This window comes from Perkinsus marinus, assembly GCF_000006405.1.
Source record: "Perkinsus marinus ATCC 50983 genomic scaffold scf_1104296948084, whole genome shotgun sequence".
Classification (NCBI taxonomy): domain Eukaryota; phylum Perkinsozoa; order Perkinsida; family Perkinsidae; genus Perkinsus; species Perkinsus marinus.
The window spans coordinates 253,873-271,013 of record NW_003210321.1 but is presented as its reverse complement, the minus strand read 5'-3'; the positions used below and the strand labels follow the sequence as shown (position 1 = coordinate 271,013).

The 17,141-nt window shown below is 48.4% G+C and overlaps 6 protein-coding genes across 6 annotated transcripts; 2 read left to right on the top strand and 4 right to left on the bottom strand.

Annotated features, from left to right (window-relative positions):
* Nucleotides 1-724: 724 nt before the first annotated feature.
* Pmar_PMAR000805 (importin/karyopherin, putative) lies at nt 725-5,197 on the bottom strand (the record flags this gene model as incomplete). The annotated part of the gene is made up of 27 exons (XM_002778920.1): nt 725-1,164; nt 1,216-1,301; nt 1,350-1,451; nt 1,500-1,634; nt 1,682-1,813; nt 2,005-2,071; nt 2,114-2,185; nt 2,233-2,286; nt 2,330-2,383; nt 2,434-2,508; nt 2,558-2,635; nt 2,693-2,827; nt 2,874-2,982; nt 3,029-3,139; nt 3,186-3,262; nt 3,312-3,369; nt 3,420-3,514; nt 3,557-3,628; nt 3,676-3,789; nt 3,838-3,948; nt 4,001-4,147; nt 4,293-4,385; nt 4,436-4,549; nt 4,598-4,702; nt 4,751-4,853; nt 4,921-5,066; nt 5,114-5,197. 27 exons carry the CDS (start codon nt 5,195-5,197, stop codon nt 1,045-1,047), a joined length of 2,649 nt encoding a protein of 882 aa, XP_002778966.1. The 3' UTR covers nt 725-1,044.
* A 1,653-nt stretch (nt 5,198-6,850) lies between these two features.
* Nucleotides 6,851-8,795, bottom strand: Pmar_PMAR000804 (vacuolar calcium ion transporter, putative; the record flags this gene model as incomplete). The annotated part of the gene is made up of 13 exons (XM_002778919.1): nt 6,851-6,896; nt 6,941-7,047; nt 7,109-7,189; nt 7,241-7,403; nt 7,451-7,512; nt 7,560-7,647; nt 7,690-7,782; nt 7,830-7,993; nt 8,049-8,108; nt 8,155-8,270; nt 8,333-8,444; nt 8,489-8,565; nt 8,687-8,795. The coding sequence occupies 13 exons, from the start codon at nt 8,793-8,795 to the stop codon at nt 6,851-6,853; spliced, it is 1,278 nt and encodes a 425-aa protein (XP_002778965.1).
* A 509-nt stretch (nt 8,796-9,304) lies between these two features.
* On the bottom strand, nt 9,305-10,594 carry Pmar_PMAR000803 (phosphoglycerate mutase domain protein, putative; the record flags this gene model as incomplete). Its single annotated transcript, XM_002778918.1, has 7 exons — nt 9,305-9,589; nt 9,640-9,733; nt 9,823-9,924; nt 10,005-10,108; nt 10,209-10,300; nt 10,349-10,475; nt 10,523-10,594. The coding sequence occupies 7 exons, from the start codon at nt 10,592-10,594 to the stop codon at nt 9,305-9,307; spliced, it is 876 nt and encodes a 291-aa protein (XP_002778964.1).
* Nucleotides 10,595-10,777: 183 nt separating this feature from the next.
* Pmar_PMAR000802 (Vesicle-associated membrane protein-associated protein B, putative) lies at nt 10,778-11,714 on the bottom strand. The gene is made up of 2 exons (XM_002778917.1): nt 11,160-11,714; nt 10,778-11,106 (listed from the first exon to the last, which is right to left on the bottom strand). Exons 1-2 carry the CDS (start codon nt 11,703-11,705, stop codon nt 10,993-10,995), a joined length of 660 nt encoding a protein of 219 aa, XP_002778963.1. The 5' UTR covers nt 11,706-11,714; the 3' UTR covers nt 10,778-10,992.
* Nucleotides 11,715-12,765: 1,051 nt separating this feature from the next.
* On the top strand, nt 12,766-14,280 carry Pmar_PMAR000801 (conserved hypothetical protein; the record flags this gene model as incomplete). Its single annotated transcript, XM_002778916.1, has 1 exon — nt 12,766-14,280. One exon carries the CDS (start codon nt 12,766-12,768, stop codon nt 14,278-14,280), a length of 1,515 nt encoding a protein of 504 aa, XP_002778962.1.
* Nucleotides 14,281-15,208: 928 nt separating this feature from the next.
* On the top strand, nt 15,209-17,073 carry Pmar_PMAR000800 (conserved hypothetical protein). The gene has a single exon (XM_002778915.1). The coding sequence runs from the start codon at nt 15,389-15,391 to the stop codon at nt 16,892-16,894; it is 1,506 nt and encodes a 501-aa protein (XP_002778961.1). The 5' UTR covers nt 15,209-15,388; the 3' UTR covers nt 16,895-17,073.
* Nucleotides 17,074-17,141: the final 68 nt, after the last annotated feature.

Below are 17,141 nucleotides of genomic sequence, written 5' to 3'. Positions count from 1 at the left end.
CCACATATTCTTAGCATAACCGGTTTTTCGACTCGTGCACAGCCACCACAACGAGTATCATCTTGCGGCTCAGGGAGGTATGTACTTCTGCTTTACCTGATATGATCTCCAAGTTTCAGGGCCTAACTTTTGGTAGTTAGTGAGAAGTAGAAGACCGGTAAAAAGTTTTCTCCACATATTCTTAGCATACACGTGTTGAAATTGCGCCTCAAAATACCAACTTTTACTCGGGGAGTATATTTATAACTCCGCTCGTGATGTAATGCTATACATCAACAGGAAGAGAATCGTTCATAATGATATCCCTCCACGTTTCACTCTCATGATGATACTCGTTGTGGTGGCTGTGCACGAGTCAAAAAACCGGTTATGCTAAGAATATGTGGAGGGGTGTAGTGCATGCGAAGTGTTACTCGCTAGCATTGGACGTGTTATAAGCTAGTACGACACGAACACGAGTGTACTGCGGTGTCTTTTCCGCTCGCTTCGTAATTCAATAATCACCGATTAGTCATATGCCACAATCGAAGGAATAGGAAGCGGATACCTCCACGTTGATGGGTACTTGTCAATCCATGAAGACACAAAAATGTTCGCGTATTTTTCTGAATAGTACTGACCACAAGCTTGATTATCTGTCACACTCGGGAGAGACATGTGTCCATATGTTACACAGAGTCTTCGTCACAATAGTTAGTCGACTTGACAAACGCAACACTAGTGATATTGCAGTATATTATTAAACGCGAATATTCCGATACAGCGACGAGAGTAAGTTCTTATTTCATTGCGGTAATTCCAGTGAGTGATGATGAGATAGGAGTAGCAGTAAATATGATGATAATGGCGCTTAGGCTGATTGTAAGCAGTTACGCAGAAACTTGTATATACGAGTTAGCCATGGAGGTATAACTGATGATAATACTGTTCTAGATTTAACGGCCAGAGTAGTTGTGGCAACTACGACTACAAACCCCTTCTACTATGAAGTGCTACTGCTGAACCAGCAAAACAATCATGATCAAACGTTCACATAATGACCATCTACTGCGCGCCATAGCGAGCGAAAAGTCTCTGCAGCCACTGTGTAGTTTGAGCTACTTGAGGGTCGCGACCACCGAGAGAGCTACCCAAAGTGACCAGCTTAGACAAGAAAGGGGCGTCCTGAACAACCACAGCATCTCTTTGCAAATCAAAAGAGAATACAATACTCACCCGCAAGTAGGAGGTAAGTTGCTGTTGGAATGCCATCACCAAATCTCCTACTACACCAAGAGCCGACTTGAGCGTATTTGGAGAACCTACAGTTACACAAGACTGACATACATGTGCTCCACGTATCGACTTACTGCAGCCATCATCAGCCACCTTTACAACGAACTCGAGAATGCTTTGGACGTAGTCTTTCAACAGGTCCAACTTGTTGCCATCTCGCATACCATGTATGATCCCTAATATCCAATCGTCGGAGGCGGAGCGAAGCGAAGCGAAACACTTACCCGTATATGCCTCCAAAACTGAGCTCCGCAAGTCGTTGACATAATCAATCCATTCCTCGTCGGCATCAGGGCTCGCCGTAATAGCAGTCGCCTGTTGCGCTACTGCCATCACAGTAGGCAGGTACTTGGCGAATGCTGAATTATAACTCCCACACGATCCTCGACTACAAAGTCAACAATACCTCCCTTCACCGCTAGAGCAACGTCCGATATAGCTCGGAAAACGTCAGGCTTGAGCCTCTTATCCACATCTTGATTCTGCATCAGCATAACCATCGCCTCCATCATCTTGTCAAGCAGTGGCTCATTCGGTCCTAACCATCGCAGCGTTGGAGGAATATATGTTCATTTCCTCAACTGAGTTCGAGAGTTTACTCACTGATTGTAGGAGTTTATATACGAATTAGTGCACGGAAACCAACAATGAGTTCTTTAAATTTTCATACTGTCTCCAGTGCATATTCTCCCACACTGAACCCTCGCGTAGAGTCTACAATGAACTTACCTCCAGCCAGGGTGCTATCCAATGCCCTCGCCAAGTCACCAACAGCACCTATCGCCATTTGACATACCTGACAAAAGAAGATGCAAGTCAGGTCAGTAAGCCCACCGACCGAGAACTCCTCATGATTGCTTATTGCTGCTATCACGACAGGACCGAACTGCGGCATGTACTTGTTGAATTTCTGAGAGATGAAAAGGCTGCTCCCCTAGATGCAGTCTTCCTACATACCTCCCCAAGTGCGGACGCCAAACTAGTGACTGCCAAGAGAGCTTCCTCATGGACCTATACAAGAGTATAGAAAAAGATGAAAAAGAAGGCCTATTACCACAACAACATTCGGGTGTGATGCTTGCTGGAGATGCTGATAGAGCTCGAAAACCTTACATAACAGGAGCATTATCAGACACAGCGTGAGAAGGTCTCTATTACTCCCATATAGAGCTGCATCAACTTATCGGCCATTGGCTCCATATCGGCATTACCCCTCATTCTTTGCGTCACTACCTACAATCACTTACCTTCCCTCTACCCTGAACACTGTTGACCATCTCACCTGCAAGTTGCCGCAGATATGACCATGTAACTCACACTCCTTATCGTTAAGCTGCTGCACCACCGCGGGGTTCAAAATCTATAGTCAGCAAGCATGTCGGTAAGGAAGGTGAACAACTCCACTTCCTCCCTTTACCTGCTCCAATCGTGATGCCATCTCACCAGCCAGTTCTGGCATGTGCTTCTGCACATCTCTTCCACTGCCACTCACAATAGAGCTAACCGCCGCATAAGCCGCATTACGAAGGCCTCGCTTCGCTCCGTCGGGACGCTGAGAAAGTAAATACAACTTTCATACCAGAATATACCCAACTCACTTGAGCGGTCTCCAACAGCTTCTGAACAATCTGAATGAAGTAGGGCGAGAGGATGGTGGTGCTAGCATCCCTATCCTGGTCGCTTCCAAGCACGTCGAAAATCCAGCATCTACGACCATACCGACACTGTCACTAAATCTCCACCAGTAAATTACATATTCACAGCAACCCTAGGCTCATCTTGAAGCTTGTTGAAAAGCACAGGAATCAGCTCTGCCAGCATCTGCGGGTTCTGGGCAAATATCGGCGTGTGGAACTGTGCAATCCTGCAAGAACAGCGCATTGACCTCTCTCGCAAACTGCAAGCACTACCGGCCGATCGTCCAAGCAGCAGTGTCCCTGACGGCCACAGACTGATCGTTAAGAGCTGCCACTATGTGAGGTAGCGACTGAACGTGGGAGACCCTCAGCGATGCAAAGCTAAGCCCTCCTTCTTACCGCTTGGACCGGTGGCCCTAATTTCGCTGTGGATGGTCCGTCCATAATCGAGCCATATCTGATAGAGAGTAATACCAACCTAACTCGATGAGTATATTCTATCATTACGCTAGAATGGCTGCTTCCCGATGGTGCCAGTCAGGAGCTCCAAAGTTGTTATTCACGAATACAAGTACAGGTTCAACGCAGTCATCACCAACAACCTACAACATCACCTACGCTTTCCCGCTGTCCACACACCCTACTTGTGCCACTAGTGATAGGCAAGTGCCAGCGGCCATCCCAGCACTCCATGTATCATCATCATCTTCTTCATCCTAAGCATACACCTCACTCTCTTCACAGCATCTCGAGACACTACTACAAGTTGCTGATTAGCAGCCGCTATCTTCTCCGTCAGCAATGGTATGAGGAAGCCCAGAGCTTGTCTGATGAAGTTCTGCGATTGGCGAGGCGGCGCACGACCTTCTTTCTTAGCCTGTAAGCGACACCAATCTAGCAAGTTGCCATTAGTAATTACTACTACCTCCTCCTCAATGTCCTTCAAGAAGATCTCCTCGTCACAAATAGAAGACCAGAGCTCCATTGCGGGTATGGCCAGGTTATCACGCTCCTTCGAAATGCACTCAAACGAGAGCTGACACCAGACGAAAAGAACTCCACCAAATACGGCAAGCGATAGAAATTACGTTTCCTATGATCGGCATATAGGGGGCCATGAAGTCATAGTATTCTGATACAGCCTGGACCAGATCTTCATATGCTGCCACTTTGATGCTGTCATCGGCATGCTTGGCGTTCTCACACACAACTTCCATCATGAAGTTCCGCTGGTTCTGACACCGAGCAAATCGCTCCCTTTCCCCGAAAATAGAATTATAATGGAATAGTGAACAACAATACCGTAATATTATATACTACTATAGATGATACGCCAATATTTCTATGCTTTATCATATACGTCCTTGACAACTCTCTTACCTCGTCATTGAAATTGCTCTCGGCAAGTATCAGCACATAGTAGAATGCCTTGGTAGCTTCCAACTTGGCAGGCACATACTCATCCCTCATGCCCTGACACAGCACTAGTTAACCCACAACTAGCAGCTGCACATATTCCTCACCTGCACCACAGCCGTGACGATCTGTGATGATGTATCAGCAGGCAACTCCACCCCAGCCTCAGCGACCAGAGTGGCTAACTCCTCCGAGAGGTACCCAAAACAAGTCAGCACAACCTAACCACATCATCATACAAACCGCCTTTCTGAAATCCATGGCTATACCTGTTTGGTGAGAGGATCGCCCTTCTGAGCCTGCTCGGCAAGACCCGGGACTAGGTCCTTCCACTGACCCCTCGGCAACTCAATGCCACCAATAGCAGAGATGACCTAACAGTAGAATGAACACACCCGTCACCACGAAGTCGTCCACCTTACCTGAGCACTAGTCTTCCTCGCAACAACCTCTTTACTGCTTGTCAGAGTCTTCACAGACAGCTCTCGGATGCCAGCCTTGACATTCTCATCGAGTGCAAGCCACCTGGTCAATGGAAATCCTAGTGTATTCGTCAACGAGAGGCATTGAATGGCACTTCCCTCATTTGTACCTCTCTTGGCACTCCTTCTTCCTGGCCTTGTCCTTCTTACTAAGGGCGTTCTTCAAAACCAAACCCGCCAACTGTCGGACCCCAAGGGGCTTCTCCTCATTGGCGAGCTCAGCGGCCAGTAGAGGGAACAGCTGCGCCGGGTTGCTCTACAAGCACTATGCTCTACCCGTCCTATCTACAGCAGCTCGCCTACCTGTTCCGCAGTGGCAAGCTGCGCCTCAGCCTCAGACCTCTTAGTAGGGTCTTGGCACATGAGCAAGAGGTTTGTGAGATCCATGATGGGCCGGGTGAAAGGGTGATAATAAGAACAAGACAAGCGGCTGCTGAAAAGTCAGAGATACCCAATGAGACTACATAGCTTGCATATATCACTCACCCATACGACTACTACGACAGGGAATATAAAACGAGGACTACAACTCAAACCCAAGAGGGGTTATCGGATGATCGAGAGGAAGGGCAGTGCACTCGGACACTCAGTGATGGACTCCAATACTAATCTACTTCACAACCAGAAAGGATCGTTCAGTTGTCTGGGGGTATGACTCGGGAGAAACCACTTGTCAGAGGGCATATAGAGCATTTTACTCATTCTGTAACTGCTATTAGGGTGTCAAGAGCTTCACGACAGTCACACTAACAGGTAGAAGCCAGCCCTAGCCTACATAAAAAACGGGTGCGATGAGGACAAAGCAGCTTCGCTCCGCCTAATTTTTCGTTTTGGGACGAAGTATGTCCCAAAAACGTCACTCGCCACGAAACACCACGCCCTAGCTAATGAGGAAGTGTCACGGTTCTATCATATCTACTGTGCATTGAAAGTGTACTTTGAGGTTCAAGGTCTGGTTTGTGTTATCTAAAAGTTGGATCTTACATAACTTCGCTTGCATTCATACTTTGACAATTCCAGACATGTTTATACAAAACCACTGATGATCGTAGTAACACGCTCACTTCAACTTCGACAACAATCGAGCATTACAACGTATCAGAAGGAAGGGAAAATCAATGATTCCAAATCCTGAATCGAGAGGAGGCGCATAGCCAACCTACTACAGCTCACGAGGGCCAGGAGGGAACACTAGCATTGGATTGAATAACTCAACACACATGTCAAAGAATGTTGTCACACAGGCCTATCACCATCATCATCTCTGGACTGCTTGTACCCGATAGAGGCTTTGAAAATCTTATGGGGTTTATCGATCGAATTATCCATGTAGTCGCAAAACACTGGAAGGGTGTTTGATTGTCACAACACAGCTTACCAGCATGGAATGGTACCATGAGGCAACCCTCACCGGCAGCCCATGGGTCCCGCAGAATGCTGCAGTAGGGCTTGCAATGCATCATAAGTAGCTCGACATTCCTCATGGTAATCTTCTCAAGTTTGCGACACCAAATAACAGATTAAGTCATGACTACGGTGCGGTCGTCTCTATTGGCTCGACTATCTCTCCATACGAGGGGATCTCATCGCGGGAGTGTGGTCAGATAATGTTGGGAAACCCAGGATTGATCCCACCCACCTCCTCCCAACTATCACCAACGCAACTCCGTCACTCGCCACGGAACTCCATTCTTCTACCGAGGCCCGAATCGACATGTGTCGACTACGGAACTCGACACCACGCCACGGGTAAGTACAAAAGCGTGACTCCGGCGAGAACTTCAGTTCCTCAGCGACTCTTCAGCCGAACGCTTCCCATCACACATAGTAGTCTACCATTCATTGACAGCAGACGGGTATCAACCGACGAGCAAAGATCTCAAAGTTGTAGTTGTAATCATATAGACGTATCGGCAACTCTCAGTGATAGGGAGTGCTTCGCGGCTCTATAGTACCAAATCAGATAATATAACTCAGTAAAACAATTCTCAACAGCATAGTGACGTCTATTGTACGGCGAGAGCTTGATCTTGTCCAACCCTACTGTGGCGCTCCCGGCGCTCCAAAGTCGCTCGAAGGATCGTACCTGAGGACAAGCTGGCAGACACCGGGCAGAGGCTATGAGCTTACCAGAAGGCTACCGCTATGATGAGATAGGTGAGCTGGAGCATCAAACCCTCGAGCCAATTGCTCTTACCGTCGACCAGGATAGACAAAGTAATCATAACAGACAGGACCTGCGATGCATCCCGTTCAACAAGAGCGATGATAACAGCATAGGGCGCTCCCTCTTCTCACCAGAATAGCAACACTGAGCGCATTAAAGTCCAAGTCCATATGGACGCCCATGCACCAGCCGACTATCACAGCGAAGGGAATCTAAACGGAGAACATACTCCACAGTGGAACATTCACCTTTTCTCTACTTACGACAAACAGAGCAATCTGCGTACTGGAACCCACAGCAATGCCGATGGCAATCACAGGCTTGTCCATGATGGCCATTCTGACAGAAGTCACGTGCTCACAAGCATTGCCGATGATAGGCAGCAGGATGACGCCAATGAACGACGCTGAAACGTTGCATTCGGACCTGACGAGACACATCTACTTCATGGCAAAGGACATGTCCAGTATTACACAACTCCCTCAATAGACCCCACCAAGAACTCTGAGTTTACTGCCACAAGAACGGTAGAGACCTGGAAGAAGGAGATCAGAACGCCGGCACAGCAGTCACGACTAGTACCAATAAAATGAGCATGGAAGACCAGATAGACATAGTCGCTTCCGCCTGGTTGTCGTCCTCAGACTCGAAGACCTCAAGATGAGTGTACCTGAGTTAGAAACTTCGTCGAAAGCAAAATACAAGTACTCACAGTTGGAAGAATAGGAACCCTATGTAGCTGAGGAGGAGGAATATCGAGGCGACTCGAGAGATGCTCAACACAGTGTCGTCCAACTGAACTGAGCTGCTGAACTCCGACCCAACCGACGACTTGAAGACCTGAACACAAACGTGTTGCTCCCGAAGTGGTGGTGGTGTGGTATCACCGTTGGAACTGCAAAAGCCGCACAGGCTAGCAGGAGCATGCTCATGTTGGTCATGGGACCCGTCTCAAGGAACTCCTGTTCCTTATTACGTCGACCGAGCCCGCCGAAGAAGAAGGACATCCCCAACACCTGTGAAGTAATCACATGACACAATCTTCACTTCATCCGAGCATAGCCTTATTACCAGTAGCAAGTTGGACAGGATAGATCCAAGTAAGGAGCCCTTGACGACGGTTATCAGATTCTGATAAGGAGACGTTAATAACCCCATTGCGAATTCGGCCTCGTACCAGCATGAGACTCTGAATTGAGACAATCATTTCTACTGCGTTCCCGAATGTCGCATTCAAGAGACCTCCCAAAGTCTCATTCTTCAGCCCAGCCGACAGCTCCTCAGTCGCATCACCTAGACCATACACAGGGAAGTTAAAGTAATCACTTTGAAAGATACTCAGCACTCAATACTACCGAGAATGTTCGCAAGCGGTAGCAGAGCCATGAAGTTGGTAGTGAATATCCAGAGAGGAGACCATTGGAAGATGCCGGCGCATATACCGATGGGAACGAATACTACAAGAGCCTGAGGAACATCACTGTTTCCCTACCAAATTCACCGACGATTACATTGAAAGGCTCAAAAAGCATAGACTTGATTCCCAGCCACTCTTTCCTGGCAGCAGACATGGGCGGAGCGCTGCTACCTGAGTCGAGTTGGTAAGGCAACAAAGGTAGTGAAGTCGACATCTTGTGCCATATTACTACTACTACTACTACTACTACTACTACTACTACTACTACTACTACTACTACTACTACTACTACTCAGCAAAGCTTCCTCCAGGGAACTATCTGCCTTGTCTCCACTTGCGAGTCTGTCCATACGACTATTCCTGATATGAGCGGATGCTTGACGCAGCGAAATGTTAGCCATTAAAGGATTAGCAAAGATAATAGATTTCTACAAGAGGTCCCGACATCACCATCATGAACCACTCAAAGTCCTCTAGTCGGAGAGACTAACCATAGGCGCACACGAATCTCCAACACAATCGCGTTTCTTATGCGTTGGCCGATAGCACAGCACTTGTCATTGCATCGATCGCTTGAGACGCGAGGTGCCGTTAGGGTTTGGGGAATCACAATCCACGGAGACCAATTTCAAGATGTAATGGATCCATATGCACAACAGTGGCTCGAACACGAAACAGTTTTACAAATTTCTAAGCTTCTAATTTGGCTCAATGGGAGCGCGCGCGTCCAAGAAGCAATCCATCGGAAGACCCCAGGTTCGACCCCGAGTGAGGTCACTTTTACTAATCCCAATCAACTTCATTTCCCACTGGATAGCACTCATCAACGAAACCGTGTTTGCAAAGAAATCACCGGGACAGTACAAACAATAGCAAATACATACGAGGAAGCTCATCGTGACGTAGACTTTCAGGACAGTGCCACCCATTTCTGGTCGAGCTTAAGACCACCAATAGAATGGCCCGTACGCAGCTCAGCCGGCAGATGAGCGATGGAACCATGGCACACAAATCCACATCTACGTTTTCTATGTGATTCAGAGAACATCATCACCGATACAGAGCAATTGGCCGTCATGAAAAAGCTGCTTCTCTCTCCGACGTTTGACATACCAAGGAGCTCGCAATACACTGCATCCAGAAACAAGCCATGCGATACCACTACTATGGCAGAATTATCCTCCCCTGCATGCTCCTGATCGGACACGCATGATCGAGTTGGGTCGCACAATGAGGAGACTTTACCTCTTCAATCTCCCCCACAGCATCCCAAAGGGCCTCTGCAACACACTTAGCTCTAGCTCGAGTAGCAGCTTGCTCCTCAAAACCACCGGTCCACCTGATAAGACGATCATCTCAGCGAAACAGTATACTGAACAACATCCCCGAGTCACACACTAAAGAACGATCCATGTGAGCTGATAGTACCAGCCATTTATTTCGCTCTCTTCGGGGCCAATCCATTGCACATCTTCAAAGCCCCGGTTGCAGTCGAGCTCCTCGAATGCTTCTCGCCGATTCAGTCCGAATCTGATAGTGGCAAGTACAACTCAGTAAGCCGTTCCATAGTAGGTCAATCCAAGGCAAGATATACTCTCAACCAAACTCACACGAATTCCTCATCCTTCCCTCGGCAAGATCGGGGACCCTGGAACAGCCCGCCTTCCTCGTGAAACCGACTGTCTATCGCCACCTCTCCTTCACCCAGTCGGGTCTGACACAATTCCAAGGTCTAACTTCACCCTCAATACAGATCCACAAAGAGAGAGTGCGAGCTCTCACTGATCAAACAGTAACGCCCCTTACATGCCCACCTTCATCATTGGCCTGGCAGTATGGAGGGTTCGCAACATCGGTGATACGATGAGCTTCCTCACAGTCCAAACACCCTTCTCTGCTAAACCATCTGAGCACCAGAGATTCCATCAAACCGTCAGTGTATACTGACTCTCACCTAAATAACGTGCAGTAGCCTCAGCCTGTCTCAAGCCTCGCTCAGTGAGAGCGGGATCTGCCTCTCTTCCCTGAGCTGAGTGCGCTCGCGTTCGCTGATTAGCAGTCCCGAAATGATCTTCATTCCCCTGAACCATGGAAGGCTGCAATGCTCGAGCTCGGAACCATTGCCCACTCGCGTATCATTAGCGCCTCGTTTATTGTTCGCAGACTCGGCATGCCTCACAAACACAACATACACTGTCATTTCAGTGAAGAAAAAACCTACTTGGGAAGGGCCACCAGATCATCATTAACAACTCTAAACGCAAGCTCCTAGGGCACGTCTATGCAATACGATACAAGGCTTGTGCTCCAGGAGAGTTGTATATCACTCACCAGAGCGTCATCGCTACTCACAGCCGATTGTTGTAGTGACCACACAAGAAGGAGTATCCATAATCGCAGAGAAGTTAGACAAGAGACGGTACCAGTTATGCCTCGGCCGTCTTGTACGATGAATTCGCTAAGAAAACCCTTCGAGAATGGTGATATTCTTATAACAAGAGCAGATGCAAGAGTAGAACGACACTCGAAGTACTTGCCATATACAGATGCTTATGATGAGTTGAATCCCTTCTTATGAGCCACCGCACATACTGTCATTTAGTACCCATAGAGTGCTGCTAAACGAGAAATGATGACCGCGATAACCATAGAAATGAGCAGCTGCATAGTCGTGAATCCCGAAGAAGAGCCAGCCACTACCGCACTACGAGCCTGAACAGAGGAAAGCTCCCGACTGAGCCAACCAGAACCCATTGAATTGTTACCTTATTAGCCTCAAGCTCTTTCTCCAACTTGGACTTCTCCTTTTCAATTGACAGTGTATACTGAACCAGTTCATCGTACTTTCCTCTCAGCTCTCCAGCTGCGATATTGGCTGAGCTCGTAGGAGCAGCAGAGGGAACAGCAGCAACAGCACCATCCTTAACCTGAGAGCCCTCCTCAGCTGGCTTGAAGATAACATGGAGACGTTGCTCGTGAATATCCGCCTTGGCAACGCGAGCCCACTCATCACGCTCAAGAGGCTGACCTGTGGCACTGGTGGTGGCTTGAATGAGGAATCTATCTGTGTTGAGACTTGGATCCGAGGTTTGCGGCTGCAAAATGATCTGCACATCTACAGTAGCATCGGCAGCAACAACACCAGAAGAGGGTCGAACTAGATAATTGCGAGGAGCAGTCGTCTTGATTTTGAAAGCCACCGCCTTCTTGTCCCCGTCAACATTAGTCAGGGACAAGGTCGTGTTGACCGATTGATACAAAGTGTTGGGGAAGACGATTTCACCAGGCTTCACAGACAGGAGACTTGGCATGTTTGTATGATCCGATCGTCAGGTGCAAAAATGGTTCACTGACAACACCATCATTGTTAAAGCTCACTCGCCTGGTTAGAAGATTCCCCTCGGTCCGACCTAAATCGTATCCAACGCGGTTCAACCTCGAATACTCCCAACGAAAGGCTGTATACATTCCTCCAAGCCCATTCCCACTATAGCGCGTCACTCTAACTAGTCGACTGAGCCTTTTACCGGAACAGCGGCGATCTCTCATAAGACTCCAATGAGGAGAGGCCCGCTATCAAACCGGAGTCCGCAAAGTCTAAAGGGAATCAATTTTGAATCATCAATCAGAGACTTTATTTAACCTCCGAAGTGCTCACAGTAGCGCGTGCACTTGAAGTCTTGTAGTTTCTTGCATTTACTCCACGTGAAAATGCCCCTTCAGTTTTTGCCGAATTGCTCGACGCGGAGACTTGAGCCGCCATGCTCTCAACCTATTGCTCCTCATCTTGATCTACTAGCAGAGGGACTATGGATTTCTATCAACAACAACTCGTTGATAAGCCCATCTCTGGAGTGACTTTTGAAACTGATAGTAAACAGCAAAGGCACGGAATTTGTTCATACCGCACTTTCGAGGAATCAGCTACCATCATGGGTCGTTATATCGAAATTGCTCTTACTCGGGTTTGGCATTACCGAAACAGGTCCATTTAGCATGGAGTGAAAGCTACATCTCTCAAAGGACTTCATGTTAACCAAAGTGTCCCTTCCCATAGGGCTTATGCCCAATAAAATTATGGTTTGGACAGGATCAGTATCCACAAGCAGCATAGTTTCTAAACTTCTATCGTGTGAAATTTACGAAACTCAAAGCCCAGTGTTTCGTGTGAGGCGAAACGAAGTTCCATGCACCATCTCAAGATTAGTTGATCCTCGTCGACAATTCCCAGAGTGTTATCCCGACCTCATGGAGCACTACAAAGCAGTGCACTGACGACATGTATATGAAATTAGAATATATTCACTATTCAATCTATATCTCATTGATCTCACCTTTTCACCCCTTCAGTTCATCCCTATTCGACCGTTGATGCGTCCATCTGTTTCATCGACAGCCGTCAACAAGGCAATTGTCGATGAGGCCCAAGACTCGACGACCGCGCCTGATCATAGCGATTGCAGCCTCGAGTCGGAGGTCGACTTCTCACACCTTCAGAGGTTTAACAACGATCCCCTCCGCGCTCCTGATGTCGCCGGACAACATCTCCGTCTGAGAGTTTTAAAAGGTGCCTATATAGTCTTCTTTGCTGCTGGGAACCGAGGTAAGCAACACGTCTACGAGCGCGCTGCCGAATTGGGTGTGAACGTTATCATAGTTGATGAACCTAATTCTTGGGTGCAAGATCTCGTTGTTAATGGTATCGTCAAGAAATACATACCACTAGACATCAACACTCATGACCACGATCAGTTACACAGGGACGCTGTGAAGGCCCTGAGAGAACTCGACCGCATCGATGCTATATGCACTGTGTGGGAGACTTCCATTTTGCACACGGCTCGGCTGTGTGAGGAATTCAACCTACCCGGCCCTCCCGTTGAAGCGGTCGAGATAGCTCGTGACAAGAAGAGAACCCGTGATGTGATTGAAGCCGCTGGTGGACCAACCACCCGGCATATGATCGTCTCCGATGAGGCCGATCTGCACAAGGCAGCCCAGTACGTTGGGTTTCCTGCGGTGCTGAAACCAATATCGGGTTCGGCCTCCGTCGGCGTTCAGCGCGTGGATACGTATGAGTGCTTGGTCGAGGTCTTCAACGATGTTAGGGGCTCGATAGCGGACATGGTCCTGATTGACGGGATGTTCGTGCACAAACAGGGGGATCTTGACCACACTATCGAGTTCGGCTCTTTTATGTTGGAAGAGTATCTAGATGGCTCCGAGGTCGACGTGAATATAGTCATGAGTGATGGAGTTGCCACCTTCGTCTGTGTGCATGATAATGGTCCTACACTTGAGCCTCATTTTAACGAAACGTGGGACATCTTCCCTAGTACACTACCATCCGACCAGGTGGCTGCTCTTGAAGACCTGGCTGTGAAGTCCGTCGTCGCCATGGGTTTCACAAGTGGAGTGTTCCACGTAGAGGCCAAGTACACTAGCCGTGGTCCTCGACTGATCGAGGTCAATGCTAGAATGGGTGGTGGACCACTTCGAGACCAACAGAAGGCTGCTACGGGTGTTGATTTAGTCGATGAAGTGCTTCTCATCGCTCTTGGTCTGCCTAGTTTACCCCCACTGCTGCCAGTGGATGAGCGCAAAGCCGTTGTGTGCATTTCTGTCAACGCGCTCAAATCTGGGACTATTCTAAACTTGTCCTTCTCGCACCGGTGGGACTCCATCGAGGGTGTCACAGTTCTTTCTAACACGGTTCTCATCAAGGAGGGCCAGCATATAGTGGGTCCAGAGGAAGGACTACCAACCTGGCTCGCTGATGTCGTCTTCTCTACGCCGTTGTCGAAGCTGGGTGAATTGAGAGGGTTAGCTCATCGACTCGACAAAGAGATCGCTGAGGACTACTTGAGCCATTATAGTCATTCTTGATCATCGTTTCTCCTCATGATTATCAATCTGCACAGTCTGTTCAACCTCATCCATAGTAGTATGTGCATCAAACAGGCAACGACACCAGCTGTTTCTTAGTCCCCTTTTCTGCAAATTGAGATTGTCATCATATCTCGTGTAACCTATCCGACGCTTCTCAACTAGGTTATCTTGTATAGCTCGTGACTATGGACATGAGTGACTGATGGGGAGAGTGGTCGCTAGATTCGTCGTTTTTCTTATAGCCTGTTATTCTATCGCTGTACAGTACGATAACTATCGTGGATTGCTTCCGTGCAGTATGACTATGATATCATTTTTTCTGTCTCGTGAATTCTGGTAAGCCCCATGCCTTCGTGTCGTACTCGAGATCGAGAGCAGTGCCGTGATTGGTCTACTGGTTGATATGGAGGTCTATAAAAAGGGTGCTGGACAGACTGTTGAGTTTGCGGAGCTCACTTTGAGCTCATCAATGCATGTTGTTATTATCATCCCTCTGTCAACCTCAACATGCTAGCTATTACTCGATGCTTCTAGCCAACGAATAGCTGACATCTTTCACCGAACTAACTACCCAACACTCTTAGATAACAGACCGGGTATGCTTTCCATAAGTATAGTCGACTAACAAAAATTGTGCCTCGGACGTTGGCTCTTCGTCCTCTTCATAACGTGTTCGCCCGCCTAGGATATCGACGCCGGGAAACTGTGGAATCGTGGAGAACGATACTTTAACCGGATCACAAGGTGAGTCGAACCATGGACTCAGCATGCGGCACTATTCACGCTGATGCCATTGATCACCGTGCTTGCCTTCTCGCTTACACTTGTGCTTCCTCAATTATCCCACTGTGACGCATACACCGCGTCACGACTGGTGTACATGCGTTCAGCAGGAAAGGGAGGAGCAGTTGTGCTCTGTTCGTCCCTTCGCAGACTCTGATTACTTAACTGGTTGAGGTTGGTGAACATTTCGCTCTCATTCGTATAATGGACTATGCATGACGTGTATGCTAAACTACTATGTTTCCCCTCCCATGAGAAAAGCGGCGAAGGCACGCCAGGCAATTAACTTATTTGATTGTTTTAGTTTTTCCAGCATCACAAAATGCTAGCAGAGCCCATGCCTCATACTGCTACTACCATCAGTCGTACTGACTCCATCACCACTGCCACAGATGATGGCTCCTCCGAGTTCGGTTTGAAGGTTGACTTCAGCAACATTGCTCACATCCACAAGGAGGAACTATTCGCGAAAGGCGCGGCCGGTCAAGAGACTCGTCTTAAACTCCTTAACGGTTCCAACGTTGTCTTCTTCGGAGCTGGTTATCGCAGCAAGCGATTTGTTTATGAGCGAGCAGCACAGCTCGGGGTTAACGTGACTATCGTCGATGAGCCCGATTCCTGGGTGCAGGAGCTTGTTGCGGAGGGTATCGTACAGCGATACATTCCTCTGGATATCAACCAGCATGACCACGACAAGTTGCATGCCGAGGCCGTAGAGGCCTTGAGCGACCTAGACCGCATTGATGGGATATGCACTGTATGGGAAATAAGTATCCTGCCCGTAGCCAGACTTTGTGAAGAATTCGGCCTCTCGGGCTCCCCAGTGAGGGCGATTGAGCTGGCACGAGATAAACAACAGACTCGTGACGCTCTTGATAAAGCTGGCCTCCCTGGTATCCGTCACATGATGATCCTCTCTCAGGCCGACCTCGAAAGTGCGGCTGCTTATGTGGGGTTCCCAGCAGTGCTCAAGCCCGTTTCTGGATGTGCCTCCTTGGGTGTACAGAAGGTGAACAGCGTGGACGACCTATTCAGCACATACCAGTCGATCCGGAAGGAGTTCAGCGATTTGGTCTTCAGTAACGGCTCTTTTGTACACAGTACAGTTGACCTTGACCATACCTTCGAGTTCGGCTCTTTCATGTTGGAGGAGTATCTAGATGGTTCCGAGGTCGATGTAGACATGGTCATGAGTGATGGAGTTGCTACCTACGTCTGTGTGCATGACAATGGCCCTACACTTGAGCCTCATTTTAACGAAACGTGGGATTTACTTCCAAGCGCTTTACCATCCGACCAGGTGGCTGCTCTTGAAGACCTGGCTGTGAGGTCCGTCATCGCCATGGGTTTCACAAGTGGAGTGTTCCACGTAGAGGCCAAGTACACCAGCCGTGGTCCTCGACTGATCGAGGTCAATGCTAGAATGGGTGGTGGCACTATTCATATGATGCACAAGGAAGCTACTGGTGTTGACTTGGTCGACGAACAGCTCTTATTAGCTGTCGGCATGCCCAGCTTTCCTCCACAGCTCCCTGTGGAAGAGCGGCGAGTCGTCGCTTGCGCCACCATCAATGCGCTGAAGTCGGGCAGCATTTCCGACCTCAGTTTCGCCCGTAAATGGGATTCTATTGATGGTGTTGATGTACGCTGTAACGATATACTCATTTCTGAGGGCAGCAAGATAACAGGTCCGGAAGAAGGTCTTCCGACGTGGCTTGCGGACCTCGTCTTTTCGGCACCTCTAAGTCGGCAAGAGTTCATGAGAGATTTGGTTGTGAAACTCGACCGTGAGGTGGCAGAGGATTACCTCCACCATTACGATCTCTAATCTGCCTTGCCCAATTTTTCATCGCGTTTCTATTTTTTTCTGCACCGCACAGGACGGCTAGCAACCTGAGTATGGTTAACGCTATATATCTGTCGGTTGATCATTAGTTCATATCGCAACTGGAAGAGATGTCTATAGCCAGCGCAGAAGCTGGGGTCCCATCAATAGCAATACTTCGATACTGCTAATGTTGAGTTCGTAAACTGGTGAACACGGACAACTATTCTCCGCACAAGAAACGGGAAAT